Raw genomic sequence first — 25,941 nt, forward strand, 5'->3', positions numbered from 1 at the left:
AGTGTTCATGTCGGAACAGGCAAAGTGATGACACATTTCTTGAACTTGTACTTGTGCACAATAGTTTGAACCAAAGATCTTGTCTTGATTAGAAATGGCGTCAAAAGACTTTGCCAGCTCGTGTGAAATATTTTGTTATCTTTGTCAGATGAATTACTTCGATTTTCCCATTGTTCTTGGTATGAGTCAACTCGATAAGTAATGTCAGACTATTTTTTATGCTTTGCAAAGACAAACTACCAGGCGTAGTCAATCAAGACCCCTCTAAAGAAGTTAAGAGGGCTTGGCTTTGTCATCTTTAAAAATATTCCACAACTTTAATCAGCACTTATGTCGATAATATTGTGAATATATTTACATACTATAAGGAGTGCATATAGTTTTAACCGTAAATCTTGAAGATATATAAACTTGTGAGTGCACTCATTTTATATATATGTAGTGTAATCATTCCACCTTTGGAAAAAAAGATCACTTATTAAAAGTTCCACGTTAATCTGACAATCATGCCTATGACGAGTATATGTATTTGAACTTCTGACTACCGGGAGTTATCAGTGAAAATGTTATCTGTTCTTTTTTTTCCCCAGTGTCGCCTTTCATGTAGACATGCAATTGATTTGTTTGTCCGCATTATATTATCACTATTTATGTTGTGTTTTGAAGTTGCTGGTGAAGCAATGTAAATACATGAAACAGAAGAGGGAATAATTGAGTTTGTGGTGCTCCACCCACTGCTCTAAAAATGTCAACTTTCAGCAGAAATATTCAAAGAGGATTTTGTTTTTGTCTAATTCACCCTCAAACTCTCTATTGTACTAGTAAACTCCCCAGGTGACACCTCAGGCTCTCCGTAATGTGGTCTGAGGTAATGCTTCTAGGAATGGATAAAACGGGGGGGGGGGATGAGAGTGACGAAGGATTGAGAGGGGTGGCGGGCGGGGTTGAGACAGAGAGTGACCCTTTTATAGGAGTATCCCACAGCTGTGTAGTGCGCTGTTGTGTTTGATTCCAGAAAAGTAAGGCGCTTCTCCCTTGTGTCCATCAACACATTGCTTCAACTCGGATACTCCCAACCAGCACAAACCTCAAAGAAATACTTTCAAATGTAGTCCAAACTCTTGTATATTATTCCCTCCCTTTCTAGAGGAAGTAGTCACCTCTTCTTCATCTTTTTACCTTGACATCTAAGTCAATTTCAGCTGCTTTTTTAGAGGTGGCTGAAAGTGAGCCTCACAAATTCATAGTATATTTTTATCTATTCACTCATTTTTCTACATTTATCACTGATTGTAATTTCACCCATACATCTATTTCCCAAATTGCTTTTCCTCACAAAAGTTGTGGGCGTATCCTAGCGGACTTCAGAGAAAAGGCGGGTTACAACCTGAACTGGTTGCCAGCCAATCGCAGGGCACACATAGACGAACAATCATCCGCACTCACGTTCACACCTATGGGCAATTTGGAGAGGTCAATCAACCTACCATGCATGTTTTCGGATGTGGGAGGAAACCAGAGTACCCGGAAGAAACCCAAGCAGGCATGGGGAGAAAAAGGCGGAATTGAACTGTCAACCTTTGCACTTTGAGGTGGACGTGTTAACCAGTTGATCACCGTGTCATTTGATTGAAAGGTCAACATAATAAATACATGGCATCCATTATATCTCATCCAAATATTCATGGATTTCCCCTAATTCTCCTTTTTTTCAACCAAATAATTCTTCTTAACTAAAACAAAATCACCATTCTCCCCACTAAATTCATGCAAAAAAAATATCCCCATCATTCTCAATGACACATCCAACAAAGCAGATTCATGCCGTTCCCATTTCAAATTATAAATGTTCAGCTCATTCAATGAGCACCCTTAAATCTCTGACACTAGAGTCACCCCTACATTTGAAAATGAAAAAATGAAAATACAATGAAAAAAACGATTTGGTCTGATTATTGATTTGGATAAGGAGACTGTTGCTTTTTTCTGAATTGCTTTTTGCGGAATGAATGCGGCAGTTCATGGAATACCCCAATCCATGTTCAGCTGTTTGTGTTATTGCAAGCTGCCGAATAAATGTGTAGATACTGCCCTCTAGTGGAGAGAAAAGTCAACTAACGTATTACGTCAAAATTCTCTCTCTCTCTCTCTCTCTCTCTCTCTCTCTCTCTCTCTCTCTCTCTCTCTCTCTCTCTCTCTCTCTCTCTCTCTCTCTCTCGCTCGCTCGCTCGCTCGCTCTCTCTCTCTCTCTCTCTCAGCACGCATGCACGCACGCACGCATGCACGCACGCACGCACACACACACGCGCACACACACACACACACACACATGCACGCATGCACACAGACACACGCGACACAGACACGCACACAAGACTTGAAAATTGCACATTTCAAATTGTTTTTTCTCCTTTATAATGTTGGCTCGACTATAAACAGCACATAGATGATTAATGTGTTGAAATCAATGGAGTTATTAATTTACATTGCGCCCTGTGACTTTAAATTGGCTTAACGATTATAACACTGTGACTACAGTTTCTCCCATGACATTGAATGCATCACCAGCTGAAGTCAGGGGGAAAAGGCGGCCGCAAGTTCCGCCTTTATGTGACGTATCGCTCATGCTACGGTACGCCATTTGTGTCTAGCAACAAAAAGCGCGGACGACGGCGATATTGGGATAATCAAAGGTGAGTTTGTGCTATTGAACGCGTTTTTGCAATAGTGTTGGTCTTATCCTACATTGCGAAGGTCTGAGCCCACCGGATTTATGTGCTAACTTCTATGTTGTTGATATTATTGCACAGTTTTAGGTGGCCGACGTTAGCCTACTTTTTGGGCCTCTGTGCCGCCGTCGTTTTCTGAGTTTCGACGCTTGTAACCTATCTTGGACTGCGCCGTGATTGGCCTGCACGGGTAACGACGAAATTCAATTGGTTAGTTTTTCCATACTGAAGAAGAGCACGTAGCTAGCTCACAATGCTCCACGCCTGCCACATTGCATTGACAAAACAGTGCATTACAAACCAACAACAAACACAAACAAGACATTAATTACGCCACAGAATTTGCAAGCTATGTTGGTTGTGACGTACTATCATGTCATGTGATACTTTTAATAGCGATCGTAGTTAGGTCAACTCCGCGTTACTTTTTAGCTAATGCTCTTGACAACAAGCTTAGCACAACTAATATCTTAGTATAACTTGAACCAAAAAGAAAAACAACAATGTCTTGGGATGTGCTTCAATGGCTTTATCTTATGAAGTGTGTGGGCAATCTTCACCCCCCTGTCCTAGTTTGTGTCTGCTCCAAAGGACTCCTTTTGCACGTTTTACAAAAGGCAACAAAGATATTAAGGTTTCGCTGAGTGTAAAAACCACGATACGAGGAGCTGATCTGGGTCTATAATTATGCTGCAAAAAAATAAAATTGCCTTGCTTTGCATCTGCAAGTAAGTTGCAAAATGCATTTGTCATTCAAATATTTTGTACACCTTGACAGACAGCCCGTTTATTCCATGCAAGGTGAATTGAGTACGTTTTGTAGATGAAACAAAACATCGCTGAGCTCCATAGGGAATGTATTTATTTCAAGTAGCTGCGTAAGTCAATGATTTTTAGACTCAGACTGTCTCATTGAGAAGGCTTATTAATATTTTGATTGGCCTCAAAGTGCCAGTTGTTTATGATGACCCCGCTCAGTACTTTGTAACTTGAAGATTTGTTTAAAAAAAAAAAAAGATTGTTGCACAGTATGGAAGAATAAAAAGTTGACTCGATAAAGGAACCCACTCACAGTACTTTTAAAACAATGTGCTGGTTCAAACGCTAGATGGCGACCTTTGCACGTTTGTTGTTTTTGCTACTGGGCAGTTTGACTCCGACGTACTTGGTTTACAATATGTAATTCAATATATATGTCTTTCATTTTGTATTAGACTAATAAAGGATGCCAAGTTGAAGTTATATGATGTCTCATTTTGTGCAGGTGATTCATCCATCATCAACGTACCCCAAGTTTTGTCAGTTTTATGTAAATGGATTAAGACATAGATGAAAACCAAATACTGACCATTGAACAAAATGCCAAAAAGGGGTTGCCAAGATGTGAAAATATATGATGAACAACCCAACTCACCCAAAAAGATTATGAAGCCTGAAAAAGAAAATGAAGGACCCACTCAATGTCTGCAGGCATCCAATGAGAATGAAGACGTGAGTACTCGTTGCTCTGTTTGTGACTTCTCAGCAAAATGCCCTAGATCACTGAAGATTCACTATTCAAGGAAACATAAAAAAAGCACAGATAAAGCTGCAAAACCTGCTGAGGACAAGCAAACTAATTCCGATGATAGCCCAGGTGACGTTCATAAAGAGACGGACATGGAGACTGAAAGTTCTGCTGGGTCAAATCCAGGGCCAGGACCTGATGGTGTGGGATCTGTTCCCTCCCATGAAGATTGCAATAAAGTTGCAATACCAGACACGCAGGCAAAACAAGACCAATCTGTATCCAATCAAGAGAGAAGAGTGAGCAAAAGAACACCAAAACCCAAGATTATCTATTCATGCAACTATTGTGGACTTGAATTTCGGGACAAATCTCCTCTTGATGTTCATGTCAACCGTTACCACAGCAAAGACAGCCCGCGCACACGTGAGTATTTCCTCTAAGAACATCTGTCATTGATAGAATATTGCTTCCTAAACAATTACAGCGTAACTTTAATTAATTAACAAAACAGTTTATGAACAACCCAATTTTCTAATAATTAAGTTTTGGACTAATTTTTTCAAGAAAAATTACCATAGGTCACACGCTATGTTTTTTTTAATGTATAGCGGAAAACCGATAACAGAAAATATTGCGCTACGATCAACATTATTAATATACCTCAAGAATTGCATTGCCTGAAGTAGCTGTCTTTGTCTTTCAGTTGATGCTGAAGAGTTAATGGAGGAAGAAGACAATGCTGAGGACACTGCAAGTCCTTTCAAGATAACCCCTGAACAAGTGGACCCAAAAGATACAGGAAACAGATTTAAAATGAAGTGTGCAAACTGCGATTTAAGGGTTTCCACACTTTCCTTCTTGGAGAGTCATGCTCGCACGAAGCATCCAGGCCTGGATTGGTACCGCTGTAAATTATGTAACTTCTTTTCTGCGACATCTGAATGGATGGACAGACACCTCATCTCAGATATTCACAAGCAACATCAGAGCACGCAGGATAGTGATTCGCATTCCTCCACTGATTGCGTTGAAAGGGTATCCAAAGGAGATTGGGGTACAGATGACATCGATGGTGTAGCTCAGGGAATTCAAGAGGAACTGGAGGCTGCTAAAGTGGTGGTGGATGAGGAAGACTTGGAATTTGAGCCTCCAAAACCTAAAAGAGGGAGACCAAAACAAGTGTCTTCGACCAAATGCGGTTATTGTGGCTTGGTCGTGTCTAATGCTACCAACCTCAGTGTCCATGTCCGCCGCAAACACAGCAAAGAGTATGTTTACAGGTGTACTCTGTGCTGCTATAGCTGTGTGACCAAAGGAGACATTGATCGCCATTGTATCACTAAAAAACACAGGAAACGTGTGCAGCAGAGTGAAAATAGCAGCCTTGCTCAAATTCATGTAGACCCTTCACCACAGGAACTTACAGATACACAATCCCCGGAATCAAATAAAGCTTCGGAGAGCAGAGATGTGCAACAGGAATCACAAGGCTCAAAAAAACACAGTGAAGAAGAGTGTCCAGTCGAAGGAGAAGATGACTCTGTCGCTTGCAGTCACTGCAATTTTATAGCCTGCTCAGTCTCCTCCCTCAATCTTCACGTGAAACGAAAGCACACGAGAGACTTTGAGTATGTGTGTTTGGCATGCAGATACTATGCTGTAACAAGCGAGGAAATGTCTCGCCATGCCAGTACAGAGAGACATAAGCAGCGAAGCAAGACGTTCCTGGAACTACAAGAGCGTGGTGGCCAAAAATCATTGCCGACCCCTGAAGAACAGAACGAGATCATTGATCCCAGCAGTGCGACGGTTCATCCTCAATCTGAACCTTTAATGCTCCCAGATAATCCAAAACTAAATTCAGAAGAAAGCCCAAAAGAAACAAAACAGGCATCTTCCGTACTTGTCGATCACCTTGACGGTGTGGTCGAGTTAGCTGGCAAAGCAAAGGAAAAGGAACCAGAGAGCATGGAATCGTCATGTGGTGATGATTGTTCAGGAGGGAAAACAGCACAGTCTGAAGATATGGTCCAAGCAGAAATTGAAGTTGAAGTGGAAAAATCTCCACCGCACGAAAAAGATGACAAATGCACCGAAGGTACCAACCTAGAAACAAGCAGTGCTTCACTTCCAAGGATGTCCGCCTCCCGACCTTTTGATACCTGCATTATGTCCATAAAGGCCCTCGATGAACAGGGGCAGCCATTGCTGGAGGGCGTTGCTCTCGAAGGCGCGGACGCTGTTAAAGGCTTGACAGGAGAAGCACCAGTGCCCTCTGGGCTCTTGCCCCATTATGTCAAAAAGCTTCAGCACAAGCAAGCGATCGTTGAAGCCAAAGTGAGAAGCGCCCGGATTCGCTGCGACGACTGCGGCTTTTTGGCGGATGGTCTCAGCGGCCTCAATGTGCATATCTCCATGAAGCACCCAACTAAGGATAAACATTTTCACTGCATGGTGTGTGGCAAGTCATTCTACACTGAGAGCAACCTGCATCAACACCTGGCCAGCGCTTCCCACATCCGAAATGAGCAAAACAGCCTGGATGAAGGTCTCGACGGCAGAGCGTGCTTCAAGTGTGTCAAATGCACAGATCGCTTTGAAACGGAACAAGAGCTGTTCATTCACATCAAGGAAAAACATGATGAGTTGCTGAGACAAGTCAATAAGTATGTGATCGAGGACACAGAACAGATCAATCGTGAGCGGGAGGAGCACCAAGGCAACAAGTGCAAGTACTGTGGCAAGGTGTGCAAGAGCAGCAATTCCATGGCCTTCCTGGCACACATTCGCACACATACTGGTAGGTAGAATGTTTTTATATCCTCCCTCCCTTGCTTTTGCATGCGCATTGATTATGGAAAGTCAACACATTTATGTAAAAACCTTTTTACCGCATTAAATAAGTTATGGCATGACCACATCAAGTGAAAAAATATCTCAAGGAAACCTAAAACGACAAAGCCACTCTATTGATGTTTACTTATGTGGTCTTGGACACTAGGCACTCACATACATACAGGAATGACCTTGACATGGGGATAAAATGGGAAAAGGTGACAGGCTTAGACATCTGGGATGCCTGTCCAAATATTTGCTATAGTAGTCACGGTAAACAAAACAGAATGTGGTGATATTTTGTAAAATGTATTCCTCAGCATTTAAAGGTCATTTCAATTTGTGTTATGTTATGCTGTATTTCCTGTAGATATTCTGTTGCATTCAATCACAGTCTATCCGGCGTACGAGGGTTTTCTGTCTTCACTGGCTACAAGACATTTTGTTTTTCATGTTGCCGTCTTCTTAACCGACACATTAACATCTAACATGAAATGCTAATGCTATCTAAGTGGCATAATAATTTTATTTCAGCATACGATCGTTTTCTGTTTATTTTCTATCATGTTGGCGACGGGCGGTATTCTTCTTCCACAATCATCTCTTTTCCGTTGAATCTACATATGGCATGTTTGCTCAACCTGTATGGCGCACATGGTTTTTTCAAAACAGGCCCTCATCAAAATGTATAATCAAAAATTCTCCTATACTCTAAAACTGACAAGTTGTTTCATGTAAGTAAAATCTTGACAATTATACAGATGGGATGAGCTGTCAGTGCCAGGGCACAGCAGACCAGATTGGGCCATAAAATGAGCTGAAAGTGCCATGTCAAGGTAGTGTAGATTGGGCCATAAAAATGCTGGTGTGGTGAAACCTTGTGTGTCGTATAGACTGGGCGAAACTAATCCTAACCAAACCTAAATCTTTAATTATCACCCAATAAATAGAGTTTTAGAAACAGATGGACAGTAATAATCCATTCCGATGGGATGTGATCTTTATATCAGTAGTTTAATTGATGTTTTATTTTTCTGCTCTCACGGACTGTAAGTCTACTTTGAATGTGTTACAACGCAATATCATTTGAATGAACCCTCCGTGTAACTAACCTCCTATTGCCAGACAGCCTTATGGTAAAGCTAATGTCTACTATAGCCAGGTAAAAGCTGTTCAAGTACAGCTAGGTGATGGCAAAGACTGATTAGGCTTCAGATCAACGAGAGAAACACTAATGGACCGCAGATTGGGATTCCCTGAGCAACGCTTGCATGGTCAGAGACATGTGCGACTTATAATTGATGTGTCCATTACCAAGACTCAGTTGTAATTATAGTCAATAAGTCTCTGTAAATGTGTTAAAGCTCAGGCTAAAAGCATTGGAGGTCCAAAGAGAGGTGGGCTAATAATTTAAAATAATCAATGCAGACGTATTCAAAGCCTTTAATTTCCCTTGTGTCTGAACGTCCACAGTTGTGTGTAAGTGGTAGAATGCTGAGTGAATGTGTGTGTATGTCAGCCTTCATAGGTAGTTGATTATCCCCAATCCATTAAGATTTATCCTGTCATTTATAATGCAAAGCAGAGCATCGCTCAGGGCTTTGACTGGGAAATGTTCGACAGGTTAAGAACATAGGGTGCTCCATTACATTTCCCTGACCATGTGTATTAATTGCTTTTAAAATCAACTTAATGCACAAATGAGATGTGAGGGAACCATCAATAAATGCCCCTTTCTGCCTTGAATGTTTCATCCCCCCCCCTCCTCTGCTCAAGCATTAATGAGCCTTCGAATCAGCAATCCATTTTCTCTGATTGTAGTTGGTGTAGATTGTCATGCATTCCGACAAATTGCAACAGTATAAAAGGCATTTCTTTGTGTTTATTCTGCCAAATCTGATCTATAACTGCCAATATTTGATTCCTCATTGGAGCTTGAATACCAATTGTGAGCACAATTGCACAGTTATTTTGTTCTTAATGGCAGTTGGAGTGTCTATACATCATGTATGCAAAGCGTGTTTGGAGGCTCGCTTTGTTTAGGGGAGGGGCCGAAAATAATCACATCCGAAGCTTCACTCCTTGTTGTACCACGTGGCCGGTTTCGAGAAATGCTTTCGATCACAGGTGTCAAACTCAAGGCCCGGGGGCCGGATACGGCCCGCCACATCATTTTATGTGGCCCGCGAAAACAAATTGTGCATCAAATTCGTGTCATTACTAGAATTGCGAATTGTCTTCACTTTTCATAATATCTTTTTTTTAATTTTTTTAATATTTGACCAGTTTTTACTCGTCTGATTTGAAAACGAGTTATTTGTCAGTTTGTTTTGTAGCTTTTACTGCATATAATATGAGGTGCTCATACATTTATTTGGGTTGACAGTCATAATGGCCCTCCAAAAGAAGCTATGACTACAATGCGGCCCGCGAAAAAAACGGGTTTGACACCCCTGCTTTAGCTCGTAAGGCAAGGTTCGACAGCAAGGAAGGGGTTCCTTTCAAAATCTGCATGTGTGTGTTTGTGTAGATGTGTTTTTTGATGGAGTTACAGCCAGCTCACGGTTTGGACAAAAATATCATACTTTGGAAAGTGCTAAAATAGTGTTTAATTTAGAGATAGTTTAGCCTTTTTCTCTCTTCACTGGCCCTAATCCTCTTCCGTAAAATACAGATGTCAAATTTTTCATTCAAGCCCTTCATAATTATGGAAAGCACAAATTTCTCTTCTTTTTGGCATCATTTGCAATTTTGTAGTATTGTTTATGCTCCATTATTGTGAATTAATCCCTTTTTTTATGGCATTCAGTTATTTTTGGAATTTGTTTATGGGACTGTGAAACAGCTCAATGGGGGTCTGCCACTTTTGAAGCTGGGATCATGTCCAGATCCTTTTAATTACGACCTAGTTTTTATCCCTTTGATTAATTACTGAAGGTAGTGGGAGGTTGCACAAAGATTTGTCAATTTGTCCCTTAAAGAAACGTGTGCACATTTCCATTTTTTTTTTTCTTCAACGGAAGTACCACTAGAATTTGCATCTTTAGCTAAATTGGTCACTTTTTCATCTGAGTCATTTGCCTGACTTAAGACTGAACCTCAAAGTAGTTGGTCTACTCGCCCAAAGTTCCTAATGTTCGCCAAAAAGTCGCCAGCCGTTCAACAGACATTGGCCTGTATTTTTCTTGTCGCAAGGAAATTTAGAACATGTTCATGTTAAACTGACAGAGTGTTGACAGTCTTGTGGCAGAGAGACGTTATCTTCTATCAGTTTCTCATCATTTGTCAGAAAACCAGGCTGACGTGCTTATGGACCCTCCATTACACATTCACATTCATATTCCAAAAATGAAGCACCACAGGCGAGACTTGAGTTTTATGTCAATTAAACTGAATAATTACAGATAAAATAGAAAAACACTACAACTGAAATGTTTGTGGGTTTTAATAATACTGTGCATGAACTCTTTTTTTTCTTCTTCACAGGATCGAAACCCTTTCTTTGTAAAATCTGCCATTTTGCAACGGCTCAATTGGGAGATGCCAGAAACCATGTGAAAAGGCATCTTGGCATGAGGGAGTACAGATGCGACATCTGTGGGTGAGTTTTAAGATTTGTAACTTTTCTATTTTACAGTCTACTGGGCTTGCACTATGTTGTTGTCAAATGATACGAGTTTAGAAACGGAATGTGACAAACTGTGGTCAACTCTGGCATAATTTGAACATTTCTAAGTGGAAGCAAAGCTGTGTGCGATTTTTCCAATTTTAATCACAAGTTTTTTTGTCTCAGACATTCCACACGCTGTTGCAGCTAGTTGGATGCAAAAGTGATTAGATAATCTGCTGAATTTGATCAACGTGTGTAGATGTTTTAAATACTAAAAAAAAAACATTTGCAGAGAATTAGAAAACCTTTCGAAGTCTATACTTTGCTTGGAATTTTTGATTGTCGTTGCATGCTCACAACACACATTATGGACTATATACTATATACAAAAATCCAATTATTTTTCAACTATCTACTCATATTAAAAATGAATTTCCAGCCCCGCAGCCTTGCACTAACTTGATTGTGGAGGGATTGGTGATGTGAAAGTATATTCTTGCTTACAGTTTTGAAACGACAGACTTCTATTCAATGCCCGCAGTTTAAGTAATCGTTACTTCAACTACACTTTTTTGTGCATCCAAAATTAAAATGTGTGTATTTCACCCAAGTGCTTGGTAAAGAAGGTAAGTGTTTTGCGATTGTTGTAATTAGCATGCAGTTAGAAATTTCAGAAATGTATTTATTCTATTATTTATTATATATATTTAAAGATATAAACTTTTCTTTCTGTGTCTTTTTCTGTCACTGACTCCACTTAGTTCATTTGCAGGCCAAAGCCGCTGAGTGAATGTTTATTTGCTTCAACGATGTTTGCAAATATATTACAGCAGGCGCAAGCAAGCTTTGGTCTAAACATTGCTTTTCCTTTAATGAGTAGAAATGCTCATGTTTCACAAGCTCTCCAGCGAAAATCCCCTCTTCTCCCAAGTGCTGCAAATGTGACATTTTACATACACACAAATACATATGGAACAGTTCTCCAATATGTCTTTAAATGGCACTACTAAATTCGGTCCCTGGTTTCACAAATCATACGCACAGAGGAGCCAAGTGCTGCCAGAGCTGGCCATTGGTGACAAATCGGCCCTGTGTGCGCTTTCATTACTGACTGATTACCGGGCCGTCCCTCATCTTGAATAAATAGGAGCAAACACAAAGAAACCCCCCAGAAACACCCTCATTAAGGACAGAACCACACACAGCCTCAACTTTTGCTGTTTGATTTTTTTCCTTAATTCTAGTTTAAAATACATCACTAGTCCATGGCCACATAGTGGAGGGTCCCACACGAGGCCTTTTTTGGTGGTGACCTTGTTGAGAACATTGGCCGTCACGCGCCCCAAAACATTTGCTGCTGGCGAGGTGGGGGGGTGCGGACGGCAGTCGTCACGATGGTGAGGCGGCTGATGAGTGCGTTGACTAGCCCTGATGCACACCGGCCGTTCGAGAAAATTCAATTTCACAAAATTCCCGATTGCCACCATGCCCCTGCTTATAGAAGCGTCTAACCTCAAAGAAATGTGGCCAACGCAGCAAAATGATCAATGATGTTTGAACAATTTAGGTCAATAAAACTTAACATCTTTAATATTTATTATTAAAAAATGTGAATATTTTTTCATTATATTTATATTTTATACTAGTACTGGCCTGGTCATGTAGTGGGCCAAGTTTACTATTATCTATAATGTACCGTAATTTTCGGAGTATAAGTCGCACCGGAGTATAAGTCGCACCAGCCATAAAATGCCCAAAAAAGTGAAAAAACCCCATATATATGTATATAAATCGCTCCTGAGTATAAGTCGCCCCCCCACCCAAACTATGAAAAAAAACCGCGACTTATAGTCCGAAAATTACGGTATTGCAAATTCGACTTAGCTGAACAAAAAAAAAGTTTTTAAATTCTGCATTGTACAATGTTATTTTCAGAGAATATTTAGTTCAACCCAAAATGGAGCATTTTGTGTTTTTAATTAATTTACAAGAATTACAATTGATGTTTCATTCTCGCCTAAATTTTACGTCGTCGCTGATGAAGTCATTTTTTTCAGTTGTAATTGCTAAAAATTACAGGAGGAAGGAACTTTGTGGAATAATTTCTATTCGCTGGTAAATGGATATCTTATGTATGCGATTTATGTTGGACATATCCATAAGAATACAAGACCATGTTGCGGGCTGGGTGAAGGTTCACACACTGTCCTGTGAGGGTATTTCCAAACAGAAAAAAAATGCTTCTGACTGGTGGTCTTGTAACTGGGGCAGCCAAGTTCACCTTTGCACAACATGTCCAAACAGAGAAACGTGTGCATATTCTGGGCCCCTCACAGCAACAGCTGTGTTTGAATTGTGACATATGCGTTGCAAATTTTAGCGAACCTCTTTGCGTGTGGTATGACAATTCCCTGCTCTCCTTCCATTTTGATAGACAAACTTCGTCATTTCCCTACGACTGGATCTCCTTCACAAATCTGCACGTTCAAGAATAGAAGCATTTTGAAATCAGTTAAAGTGACAAACTACAGCTGAACTATTTTACGCAGACTTTGGGGTCCAGAATTTGAGAATTGCCTTAACCCCGAAAATGCGTTTTCTAGAAAATCTTGGAAGTTTAATAAAATCAGAGCCGTGCATATGAGTGTATCGGGGAAATTGGAGTAGGGAAATACGTACACGATGCACCTGTTTGTATTTGGGGAATACATTGTTCTGGGTGGAAACCAATACGATATAATTATTAAAAATTATCTAGGGACCGTCCTATCCTATGAGCATAAGCAGTCAAAAAGATCAAACAGCCCTTACCGATTGCCGTCTCATTAAACACCTTTCAATTAGTCACGAAAATGAAATCACTAGCACTAAGGTCCAAACGCTATTCATTTAGCTTCGTACGGTCTTTATATCATCAATTTAAGATGCGACATAAAAAATACAGAAAATCACGTAGAATCAAAGTGCGTAAAATCGAGCTTCAGCTGTAATTTCATCGTCTTATTCCAAAAACACGTGATTAGCTACTAGTTGACGATACACACATCCTTACGGAGTAGAAAATCAATGAGAATGTACAAATCCTATCATGTCGTTGTGCAGTTTTTTTTCTTTGCTTTACCAAACCCTTCTCATCACCTTGCCATCAATTTTCTTGTTTCTGCTTTGTTGAAGCTTAAAGCCACAAGATTATCTCGGACCTAAATCTCTGTAGTTGGGTTTGCTGGACCTTACCTGTCCATTGTTGTTAAGGTCTTGTCATGAGTGGGGGAAGTTGTTGATGGTTGAAGATCACATTGTTGTGGCATTTAATTAACAAATGCAAATGCGAGGCCACGACATATATAAAACTCTTGACCATGCTGCCAGAGAAGGCTGGTCTGTGTCTAGCCCATCACCCTAAACACTTGCCTTGCCATCTTGCTCACTTCCTTCACTCGCATGCTTGTCAGTGATCTTACTTATCTGCATATGGGTGTCTTCATTTCACAACAAAGAGATGTGTTTTAAATTTGCCTATAAAGAACTCCTAAGGTGCAACAACAGCAGAAAACACAAATTGGCCGTTAGCATGCGCGATAAGATTTCTCATATTTAATTGGTTTAAAAAAATTCCACCAGTACATGAGGTGGTAAGTTCTTGTGTATTCCTCCCAGCATGTTTTGTCCACAGTGGGGCTTGGTCATTTAATGAGCCTCCTCTTCCTCTACTCCATCATCTACCAGAAAGGCCCTGCATTCAGCATTTTCACCCCCCTGCTCTCTGGTCCAGACGGACATGCAGTGTTGTTGTAGGTGTTAAATTATGCATAAACAATCTAAATGCTTTGAGGCATTGGTTTAATATCAGCCCCCTCAGCCTTGGCCTTACTAGTATTAACACTATCAAAGGCATGGATTGTTCTCTTGTGGACTGCTTTTTTATTATTATGAGTCATAAACTGTGTGTCACTTCAGGAATTTAAGTAAAACTTTCAAAACTGTTGCTTGGAACTCAAAAGTTTGCAGAGTTTGCAACCGCCTTTTTTTCTCTCCCTGCAGCCGAGGCATCCTCCCTCCGTGCTTACAGTTCTCTTGACTTAATGTGTTGGAGAGAAAATATATAAATAGTCATGATTTCATGTCGGGTGTGTGATTTGACTGTTAACAGGACGGGGCTGACTCATGTCAGGGTTTTTATGTCCTCCTGTCTTGTGAGATTGTCTGGTCTGTTCCCAGAATAGCCCATCAGTTCCACCCTGTATGGCTCATCCGTAGTAATGTGCGTTAATGCCCGGGCCTGTTTGAGTACTGTGAGGCCTGGCAGTGACAGGAGAGGAGCATCTCAGCTTGCTACTTATCCAGAGAAAGCGTCACTTGATGCGGACCCTCTATTGTCTAGTCACACCCCTCTCCTTCTCGTTTGACGTGATTCTCTGTAATCCTCAAACAGATTTTAGTTAGAACTCCCTGAGAACTATTTTTATGATCCCCCCCCCCCTTATTCCCTCCCAGTTGAACATTAATAATTGTCGCAGATGAAGAGAAGGATCCCTTTGAGGATGATTATAATGTCACCCCAATGATCTCCCGCCGCTTCGTAATAATTGTACATCATCGCTTCATAACGTGTCAGAGGGACACAGTGGTGGCATGCAATTTAAACGGCCGGATATAATACACAGAATTACTGCCTGTCAGGCCAATGGACAACACACACAATGTTTTGAGTTATAGTTAATCATTGCGTACTTTAACGATTTTACGAAGAGCACACGTTACCCCTCGTCATGCCTTACAAGGGTATTACTGTATTTTCCGGACTATAAGTCGCTCTGAAGTATAAGTCGCACCAGCCCTAAATACCAGAGTATAAATTGCATTGTTGGGGGAAATGTATTTGTTAGAATCCAACACCAAGAACAGACATGTCATTTTGAAAGGCAATTTAAAATAAAAATAGAATAGGCAATAACAGGCTGAACAGTACGGTATGCTAACGTTACGTACACACATAAACAAGGAACTCAAAAAGTGCCTGAGGTAACATATTAAGATTATTCAAATAACTCTAGCATATATAACATGCTAACAAGTTTATCGAACCATCCATCTCACTCCAAATCATTAAATCAAACAAAATCTTCATCCTCAGTGTCACTTATAAACAACTCCGCTAACCCCGGAGGTAGGAGATGCGGCATTTTCTCTTTTACGTCGCTTACGTAAGACTCATCGTCAGTTGCAGTTCCATTTGATCCACAGGCTTCGAGAGACCTCTTGCAGTTTAGTGTAAAAATGACATGTGAAATGATACAATGTGTTAATAATTTCACACATAAGTCGCTCCTGAGTATAAGTCGCACCCCCAGCCAAACTCCGACTCTTAGTCCGGAAAAAACGGTAAATACTACACCTAATAAGCTTAGCGATTGGAAAACTATGTTTTGATACAATATATCCACCTGCTAGACTTTTTGGGGTCTGTGGGTGTCAAGCAAGAACCATTTCTTGGGTAGAGGAAAACAATCTGCAACACTTTGATAAATGTGGTGAATGACTTTGTGAAACCTTTTGTGTTTGCATTTGCGTACTTTTTTCTTACTAGTTTATATCAACCTTAACGGTGCTGTACTGCCTTCACACAAGTGATCGTGCTTGACTTACTGCTATTATTATATTTACCCGAAATATATTAATTTACTAAAGTCACTGATTATCTGTTCAGTTCTTTCATTTCCATTTAAAATGCTAAAGGAGCCATTTGGTCATATCCCCTTCTCAAATATTAGGCCTCATCATTCACATCAGGAAAAGCTTTGAATTGAATGTTTGCCTGGGAACACAGTCCTTTTCAGTTTCTACTCTCCCCTTCACCAAAAAAAACCACACATTATGCTTTAATGCATTTAACTGAATTTAGTCCACCATTATTGGAGATGAAATGAATAACACTAAAGGTCATTTAGAAAATAATGCCGCATGGCTGGTCTGGAAAGGTTAAGTATGTGAATGAGCAGTTGTGATGATAACAAGGGCTGCGTTTGGCTCGGAGAGCTTGGTGTGCTGGTTTGACTCGATACTCTGTGATCACTCTTTATGACCGAGACAGCTTTAGAGCCCGTTACCCCCCATAACACGATAACGTGTGGCACAATGGATTAGATGTTTAGTAGCCTTGGGCTGATGTTTGTAAAATTAATGTTTTTTTTTTTTTTGCAAAAGAGCAAAAGAAACACATCCATGTGTACATTCAGAAAAAAGGAAAAGGAGAGAAGAAATAAAACATTTCAGAGAGAATTGCACACATCAGTATTTCAGTGTATTCTTGAATTTTTAACTGGATCATGAAATAATTATTGCATAGGGATATATAATAGGCTTAACTTTCAGTGGTTAATACAACTATAAGATAAAGGCGATTCAAGTTCTGTGGCTGTAATATACAAATATTTGTTTTAACTCGCGCGCCAAGGGTACCTTAAGGGAGATCAACGCTTCTTGCTTGATCATTCTTTTTTATTTTTTTTATTTTTTCATTTTAAAGAAGTTTTCCAAGTGTACCCAATTCGGCATTTACCGAGTGCCAGAGACAAAGAGAGAAATATTCTTCTGTACCAGTCCTATTTTAATAACAATCTCATAAAGTGCACACATAGTCGTGACCTGGGGACCTGATAATCATCACGTATCAGTTTAATAGTAATATAAAATAGAGCCAATATGGAAGAGACAAACAAACCAAAAACACTCAGCACGTGCAAAAAAAGATGCTTTTATCACATCAAGCAGAAGATTTTTTTTTATTTTTTTTTGTAACAATGCATTATGTTGTTTCATTGTATATTCTGGCAGGAAAAGAAATAAGAATATAATGAGGGATTAACAACAGCAATTAAACCATAACGAGAAAGTCAAATGAAACAAACGTATACAGTATAATCAAAATATTAGTCCTCTCATTATCCGAAGCGTGAGAGTCATCCATCGCGCACTTATTAAAAGCACGGTCGAGGGGAAGAAAAGAACGCTGGTGAATTCCAGCAAAGTGCCGGGTAATCTGCCCATGGATAGAGCTGAAAAGGCTGTAAATCATGTTTAAGTGTTGAGCCCGTGTCATTGGAGGTTCATAGTCATTTATTTTCTCTGTTGACGCCCATAGAGGCAGGGAATATTTCGCAGTCAGGAGTAATTTAACTTAATTAATGGGATACATATTTGATGGGAGAATAAAATATCCTGGCTCAGCAAAGTGACGAAAGGAAAAGATTTAGTCTGAGTTAAAGGTGGAGGGGAGAGTAATTTGTGCATTCAGTTGCCAGCTGCTTGAGAGACACGAAGAGGATAAAGATGGCAAATAAGAAGGAAGAAATAGTGATGGGGACAATGAGAGATGGATGGTTGACACAGAGTTGAGTTGATGGGCAAAGGGGAATGGGCTGCTTCACTATCGAGAGGCCATCAGACTGACAACCTGTGATTTAATTGATATCCAGACGGAAGCTCTCCCTCAGCGAACGGACACATTACTCTGGTTTGTAAACCTGAGGCTGTCTGCTGCCAGGGCCTCTTTAATATTCATGGGGGGGGGTCTTTAAAAGGTTTTCCAATAGCAATCTTGTCCCTCTCCCGCCATCTGTTTTCTGACATGTCTTTACTATGAATAGAAACTTTTCATCACCTAAACTAACACAGTAGTCAAACGACATGCCCGTTCTCTCAGACAAACTCACGGCCTGCTCAAAAGAAGTCACATAACACTTCATCTCCCTTGGCCCTTTTTGATTGACTTGCTCTAGGTGTACTATATTTATTTTCATGGAGAGTCCCTCACCAAGATATTAGCTGCCTTGTCAAAGGGATGCAACAAGTGATGGGTGAAACGGATGGCCCTGTCAACGTCATGACGTCACACGGTAGAAAGGGGATTATTTTGGCAAATATGAGACTAGACACAAAAATGGGTACACCGGATATTGACCAAACCTTGAACAATTAAATTGTCCCAGACCATCCTTCCTTCAGGCTTCATATCCCAAGGTCTCCGATTCCCATATTCATGAATCCGTATTGACCATTGTCTCAGCAAAACAGATAATAAGCCATGATAAATGGGTGACATTAGTGATGAAATGAGATCAACCTAAACATGCTCATGTATTAACACACCTAGACGATCCCGCTCACTCCTGCTGTTCATTTAATTGATTAATTGCTGACATGGATGGATGAGAGGTTGTGGGTCTTGTATCAGTGGCCGACTGCTAGTCAACCATAAACAGGAGCAGCCACAGTGGGCCCTCAAGGGCAGTATTCTTAGTCCCCAACGTTATGGTGATTTCTTCTCCAACTGTGACATCAGGAAAAATATTTGGCCATGAAAGCGCTCATATCACCGGGCTGACATAAAGCCCTGCGTCCCATCCTCTCTTCGGGTACCTGAGTTGCATCGCCTTTAGTTCCCAGTTGCTCAGCACACCCGTCGGACTCTAACATCACCCATCTTTCTTTGTGTACGTTGCTACAGCCCCTCTGGTAGCCTCTGTGCCACCCAGCTTTAAATATGAGCAAATAATGGTGCGGTGAGTGATGGTGCTCGTGTCCTTGACTAGAATCCTCTGTGTGCTCTAAGCAACATCTCACTGTCTTTGAGTATCGTGGGAGGCATAAAACCTGTTGAAAACTCTCAAGGCTTGTAGGGATGCATCCATGGATGGATCGAGTATTGCAAGTGTGGTCCAAGTGTGGAGTGACTGTAGATAATGTTGACAGAAATACGTTGCTGCATTTAATAAAATGCAACATTGGCCTTTTATTTATTTATTTTTTAAATGTGTGCATTTCTTATATACGGGTGTTAAGATGCATCTCACATTTTTATTTCTTTGTTTGCCTGCATCCACTATTCTTCTTATAGGTGAGCCAATATATCACAATTGCCACCAAATTAGGCCAAAACTCCTGACAGGGTCACTTGGGAAGAATTAGATGAGGAGATAAAAGGATGGAGAGTGGAGAAATGAGGCTGTTGGGGCATGCTTGCAACTAGGGATGGAAATGTTTCTAAAGGGGTGGTATTAGAGTTTGAGATTTTCATAATCATCACATCTCTTTGAGAAGTAGTTGTGTTTTTGGGTGTGCACGTCGGAGAAAGAGGAATGCATCTATACAGCAAATAAATAGATGACATCAGCCACATTTTACAGTGCTGGACCAAACATGGTCGAAAGGAGCTCAGTAGATTGATCATTTTTCACCTACAATCCACTCATATTTCAGTTTTTATCAGACTGATGATTATTGCGCTGCATGAGGAGAATGCATTGCGGTAGTTGCAAAGTGTGCCAACACACCAGATTACATATTTCTGTTATCATTGGTGTCATTAATAATTATAAGAGCATTTCACGGTGTCTTGCATGCATTAAAAAGATCCTTTTTTTTTTAATAATTTCTAAATTTTCAAAATGTGCATAGTGAAGCTGGATTGGTATTTATTGAAAGTAAATGTTGATTTGCAGACTTCATCTTTATTTAGCAATTTTTTATTCTTAACAATAACATGATAATGTTTGTCTCTACTTGCATTTATAATTTGGACCTTGCCAGCAGGAAAGATTAGCGGACACATTGTCAACCAGACTGTCTGTGTGATCCTTTCACATTACACCATGTTAACCCCACAAACCTCGGCTTCCTAAATAAGGCACTGTAGGTCTGCAACCCTGCATCCAACCGTAAAAACACTGACACATCAATTATCCCTGCAGGGGTTGGGGTGGGGTGGGGTTGGGGGCATTGTGTATGTGATGAGGAGGAGCACGCTGTGTGAAGCGGAAGCATTTATTCATTTATTCTGTTAGTTCAGCAAAACAAACATAGGTCAGGGTTGTGCTGAAACACTGATAGCCGGATGTCTATTACAGTTAAATTTCAAATTAGGCGGTTCACTTTCATCACTTTTATGGTTGTTTCAAAGGCTGCCTGGCCTTTCAAGCCCCCCAGCAAAATGTGATTACTGAAACGTTTACAAGCTACATAAGCTTCAAAAATACCAAAACAAATTCCTTCCATGAAATTCACTTTTGAGGCAAACACCCATGCTGATGACTTAATTGAACGTTAGATGGCGCCATTCAACTAGCTAAAAACCTGCAAGGATTCCAGTTGCAATACTGTGTGTGACTATTGTCTGCTGGGATGTGGACACCATGTTTGAGTGATATGCAGTTAAGCCATTGAAGACAAAGATTTATTAATTGCTTTGCATACATTTTGCATGTATTGCACAAAACGTGTCCGCTGCATCTGATTGTTGTAGGGGAGTGAACACAGCAAGCACTAATTACACAGTGGGTCGCTTTTCCTGCTGCAGTGTTTTGTGTGTGTGTGTGTGTGCGTGTGTAGGTGCGTGTGTGTGTGTGTGTGAAATATATAAAGCATTACTTCTGATCAATTGTTTTATTCACGCATAACCATGTGTAAGTGACAACCATGTAATTTCCAAGAAGTTTAACATTGGTGTAAATTTACAAATAATAATTCTCACAGTGCTCATGCTGAACTCTGTTTGAGATTCTTTTCGATGTTAGACAAACCTTGATGTTAACAAGATCTGGTTTTTCCTATATTTAGAATAGAATGTAAAATATTATTTTTGAAAACAAAATGCCCAATTTCAGGTCAGTTTTCTTCTTAATAACATACCATTAATATAAACAAGATATCGAACCAAACTAACATATTTTTTTAAATGAGATAAATTATATTAAAAATAAAATAATTATAAAGAAAGTTCCCAAGCTGTAAATCTTCCTTTTCTGTCAATTTAGAATTAATGTAAACAGTAACCCTGAAAATCATTACTTCACAACAAATTCATGTGGTATTTTTTTTGCCATGAAAATCACCCAAGTTCACTTTCAAAGAAGTACGCCGGCAACTAAATGTAGCTACATGCCGAGGCACTAAAAAGTCTCTTGTGAACGTGAGCCGCTTACTTGAGGTACCTTCTGGCGAGTTTGCTCAAGTGCGGAAAGGTGAGATGCTGCAGTAATATCTCTGGCGCTAGGAAGTTTTCTCATAAGGTGTGACGCTCTCAAAACTGTCCTTAATCTTAAAGGTTGACTGTAAATTTGCTGCTATTTTACAACTTGCTTCACGTTAGTAGTTTTGGGAGTCTTGTTACTTAGCTTATTGTGGTTGTGTTGTATCTATTTTTCATCATAATTCAAACAGCAACCAGTAAACGATGATAACTTCTCTCCTGGAGCTGGCGGTAGATCCATATTTCAGATGTGCTATTCTTTTTAGGTACAAGTGGTTCATTGTGTTCGTCCTTGTTGATTTGCTCCTCTCCCGTGTCTGCCATTGCTTTTTTCTTCTGTCTGCGGCCGCTGGGCTGCTCACTGGGTGCTCGATGAGCCCACTCTAGCCGATGGGAGAGCACTATCTAGTGGGTTAGGTGACGATCACTATTTTATGTCCCATCTGATTGGTCAGAATTAGGTAATCGCCAACTCATAAAACAAAGCACGCAATCCATGCGAAAGTATTAATTTATCGTATGTCTTTGCTACGAGCATATTCCGCGTGCCATTATCGAGATGGCGATATTTTTTTTATATATCGTGCAGCCCTAATATAAAGGGATTGCCCTATTTTTGTGACACTTCCATGTCGGTGTGCTGAAACGCTCCGTTGGTTGGTCTGAAAGGTTAGTTGGCCCTTGACCTGGATAGGGATGAACAGACGGAAAATCACTTCCCCACCTTTTATTTTTCCTTGTCCCCCATCCTTCGTATGCAAAATGGGCGTCCGTTTGTAACAGACGGATGGACCATTATGTCACTGTGACAGAAGGCCCACCTCTGCAGCAGGCTATAAGGAATAAAAATGATGCATGGAACTCTGAGTAAAATTGACGGAGTTACGTACCTTACCTAGAGAAGTTTTCAAATGTAAATGTTAATAAAATCGGTTTTCAAAATGTAACATTTCAAATGAAAACCCCTTATTTACCATACATTTGAGTTTTACGTAGTAACAGACATTTTTAGTATGTATGGAAAGAACACACTGTTGGGATTCTTATTAAATATATTTTATGAGCTGTATGCATTGTAACTTACGACACATTTTGGGTGGAAAGACTCAAGAGGCGTATGAGTTTACGGTTTTGGTTTGTTTTAATATACCGGGGACACCATTTGGTGCTTGTGCTTTTCAAGGTGGAAATGTCATCTGAAATAGTGACTTTTTAAATAGATTTCAAAAAGAGATTTTTTTCAGATTAGCTTCAGAGCATTTTTATCTTTTGAAAATAGTGTGTAAAAAAAAAAAAAAAAAGTAACTTTTTCTGAAGAAAAAAAAAAATCTCTTTACTGTCTTTCACCGACCGTGACAGGAGTGATTTTGTGAAAACACATCTCACATACAGTGTGTGTCTGTCTGTCTGTCTGGTCGGACAAAACAATTTTCAGATCCAATAAGATGGAACCATCTGTGATTAATTGAATTGGGACCTTGAAGGAAGATGGAAAGTGTGACAATAATAATAATAATAATATAGAATACATTTAAGTAGAAAACGACACGATCAGATTTGTTGTAAACGAGCAGAATTGGAGCCTGGCAGGGCAGATGAAATCTTCCTAAAGGCAGTCCTGCTTTAACTAGGACAAGCCTCTCAATAACGGTGCACCTCAGGGGCCGATCAGCAGGTCTCAGGAGAGGCTCCCCATTCTGTCGTCTCACCGGGCCTGTCACGAAGGGGGCTGATGCTGGCTTGGTTGGCTTGCAGGGTGTGGGGCGGCTACAATGATGATGATGATGGTGGTGGTGTGGGCTGACATGCCGAGAGGGCAATTACAGCAAGGACAAAGACTCTGCAGTGATAAGTCCCCACAGCACCCTAATGAAGAGAGCAGGTTAGCCTCTTAAGAGAACCAGTGATGAGCATGGCCTCAGTGTGCAATTTTTCTGTATTTGCGTGTGTTTTTACTGTTTAACATACCCAAAGAGGATACGTTACCAGAGGTCATATAGCTACAATTCTTACGAACTCCCTGAACGATGCTTTCTCCTACTGGTGGTTTCCCCTCCATGGAGCAAAATGCAAACAACCATCAACTCCAAATGATCATCTTAAGGGCGTGCCTCTGAGGAAAAAAGAGCCAATGACAAATTTGAACATATCCTGGAGTGTAAATGCTGCACAATAACAGATCATCATTTCATTTTTAACACATCACTTCTTGACTTTTTTTTTTAAGTACTATCGAACTTGCAAAAAAATAAGAACATTTCATGTCAAATAAATTGATGTGTTTTCATGCAAGGTACCAATGGATATATATACTGCATAGAAACCCCCCCCCCCCAAAACAATCATATTGTGTTTTAAGGAATTGAATGCAAATGCAAAAATTTTTTTTTCCTTATGTACTCATTCATGGGGCAGGGGGTGAGGAGAGAGGGGTTTTGCGGTAACGCCGGTTTGTGACTAATACTACTATGTTCACACACCCATCTGGGATCTGATAAGAGAGCCTCTTGAGCTCTGCTTATTCAAATCATCAGTTTATGTTCATAGCGAATCAGAGCAGGTAACAGGAATTGAGAGAAGAGGTAACACTCTGCTTCATCACTTGAGCCATTTATTGTATAGAGGAGCCTGATTGATTGGCTTTTATCATTTTTTTACAAAATGGATGGATGCGTATTCATGCATATAATAATAGAAATAATAATCAGAATGGATCTTTGATGGTGGAAGGTGGCCTGCCAGAAGTCTCCTTGTAGGTGGGATTTGTAAAATGCGTTCCTCAGTGCAAGTCTCAGCAGTGATCGAACCAGTTGAATTTCATATTTCAAGAGCAAATTCAAATATTTTATTTGTTTCGTCCTGTCTTTAAAGCCCCTCCAAATTATTTTGATAATTCACACTTGAATGATTTTTTTTTTAAATAACCAGTCTGATACTTTTAATCACTACACTGTAATTTTTAGTAGTAAAATATTTGTTACCAATATTATTGTGTGTAACTAATTGAAAGGCTCTCCTACTGAATGAATCAGTCTTTTATGTTCATATTGCATCTCAGTATGTAGCCTACCAAGTGAACAAGATAATAAAATGTCTCCTTTCTTCTTTGCAACTAAACACCACTAATCAAATCTATTACTCATGGTGATGTATGGGTGAGCAATTCTAAAAAGTTCCACATCATGCCGAGGTGTCAATGTGAATATGGGCAAGGATGACTCCGGACATATTTGATGGCTGCTTGCTTGTGCTGATAGGCCAAACGGTGCTGGGAACCCGCCACTTTTAATCATGTGGGTAGTGACTGCTTTCATAAGAGCATGTGGCGACTCTGACAACTCTAATAAGGAGAGGTGACAGAGAAACTTTCTGTGTTAGCGGCAAAAGAGAGAGGGGGGGGGTTCTTTTTTTTTTTTATGCACGTGTTGCTTTTTTGTTTTATTTTTGGTTTCACATAAGAGACAAATTTCACAATGTGGGACTGGATTTGAGGTGAAAGAATGTCACTATTAATAAATGGTTTGAGGACAAGGTCAGACAAGTGGCCGTGCAGCAGAGTGCTGCAAGTCTGTTTGTAGTGCAAGAGATGGGGAAACACTCTTACAGTAAGATGTCTCTCTGTAGATAAGGCAATGGAAAGTTGCATGACAAATTATAATAATTTATTGTTCCATAGCTATTGTCAGCTGTGTGGAAAAGGAGGCTAAAAAGAATGATGCTTTGAGGATATAATTAAAGATATCGTTCAAAGAACAACTTTTTGCATATTTGAATTATTACCGTCGTTAAAAACCACACAAAATATGGAAATACCATTGCCGGAAGCTCATAAATCAATGATCAGCAAGGCCTTAAAGCCCAATAAATATGGGGAGTTAAATACTTTAAAATGCAAATCACATCTTGAAATTTGCATGTATAAATTTAAAGGAAGGATGCTTCCTTAAGACCCTCAGCGGTAGTATAGGTTAGAGCTAAGATGACGGATGGGAGGAGGCGGCCAGAAAAGAAGCCAGAATCGGGTTTCTTTTCCGTTTGACCATGTTGTCATTTGTCAAGTTATTGGATTGCTTTTCTTGATAACAGCTGAAGAGGGCTGAGAGACGTGGCTGCATCTCTTTTGTGGATCCAGAAAGTGCCTTAAGTGATCTGAATAATTAGGAGTTAATTATTCTTCATCCATCTAAATCAGAATTGGACAGATATGGGAATGGAATATATAATTTTAACC

At 40.0% G+C, this 25,941-nt stretch overlaps 1 protein-coding gene across 1 annotated transcript in view; it reads left to right on the plus strand.

The window, feature by feature from the left end:
• The first annotated feature begins 2,578 nt into the window (after window positions 1–2,578).
• Window positions 2,579–25,941, plus strand: part of znf407 (zinc finger protein 407) — a 118,540-nt gene continuing 95,177 nt past the window's right edge. Inside the window, exons 1-4 of the mRNA XM_037273037.1 lie at window positions 2,579–2,693; window positions 3,994–4,662; window positions 4,943–7,039; window positions 10,561–10,675. Coding sequence (XP_037128932.1) covers window positions 4,089–4,662; window positions 4,943–7,039; window positions 10,561–10,675 — 2,786 coding nt within the window. The 5' untranslated portion in view covers window positions 2,579–2,693; window positions 3,994–4,088. The remainder of the gene's footprint in view (window positions 2,694–3,993; window positions 4,663–4,942; window positions 7,040–10,560; window positions 10,676–25,941) is intronic.

Source organism: Syngnathus acus, chromosome 16 (assembly GCF_901709675.1).
Source record: "Syngnathus acus chromosome 16, fSynAcu1.2, whole genome shotgun sequence".
NCBI lineage: Eukaryota > Metazoa > Chordata > Actinopteri > Syngnathiformes > Syngnathidae > Syngnathus > Syngnathus acus.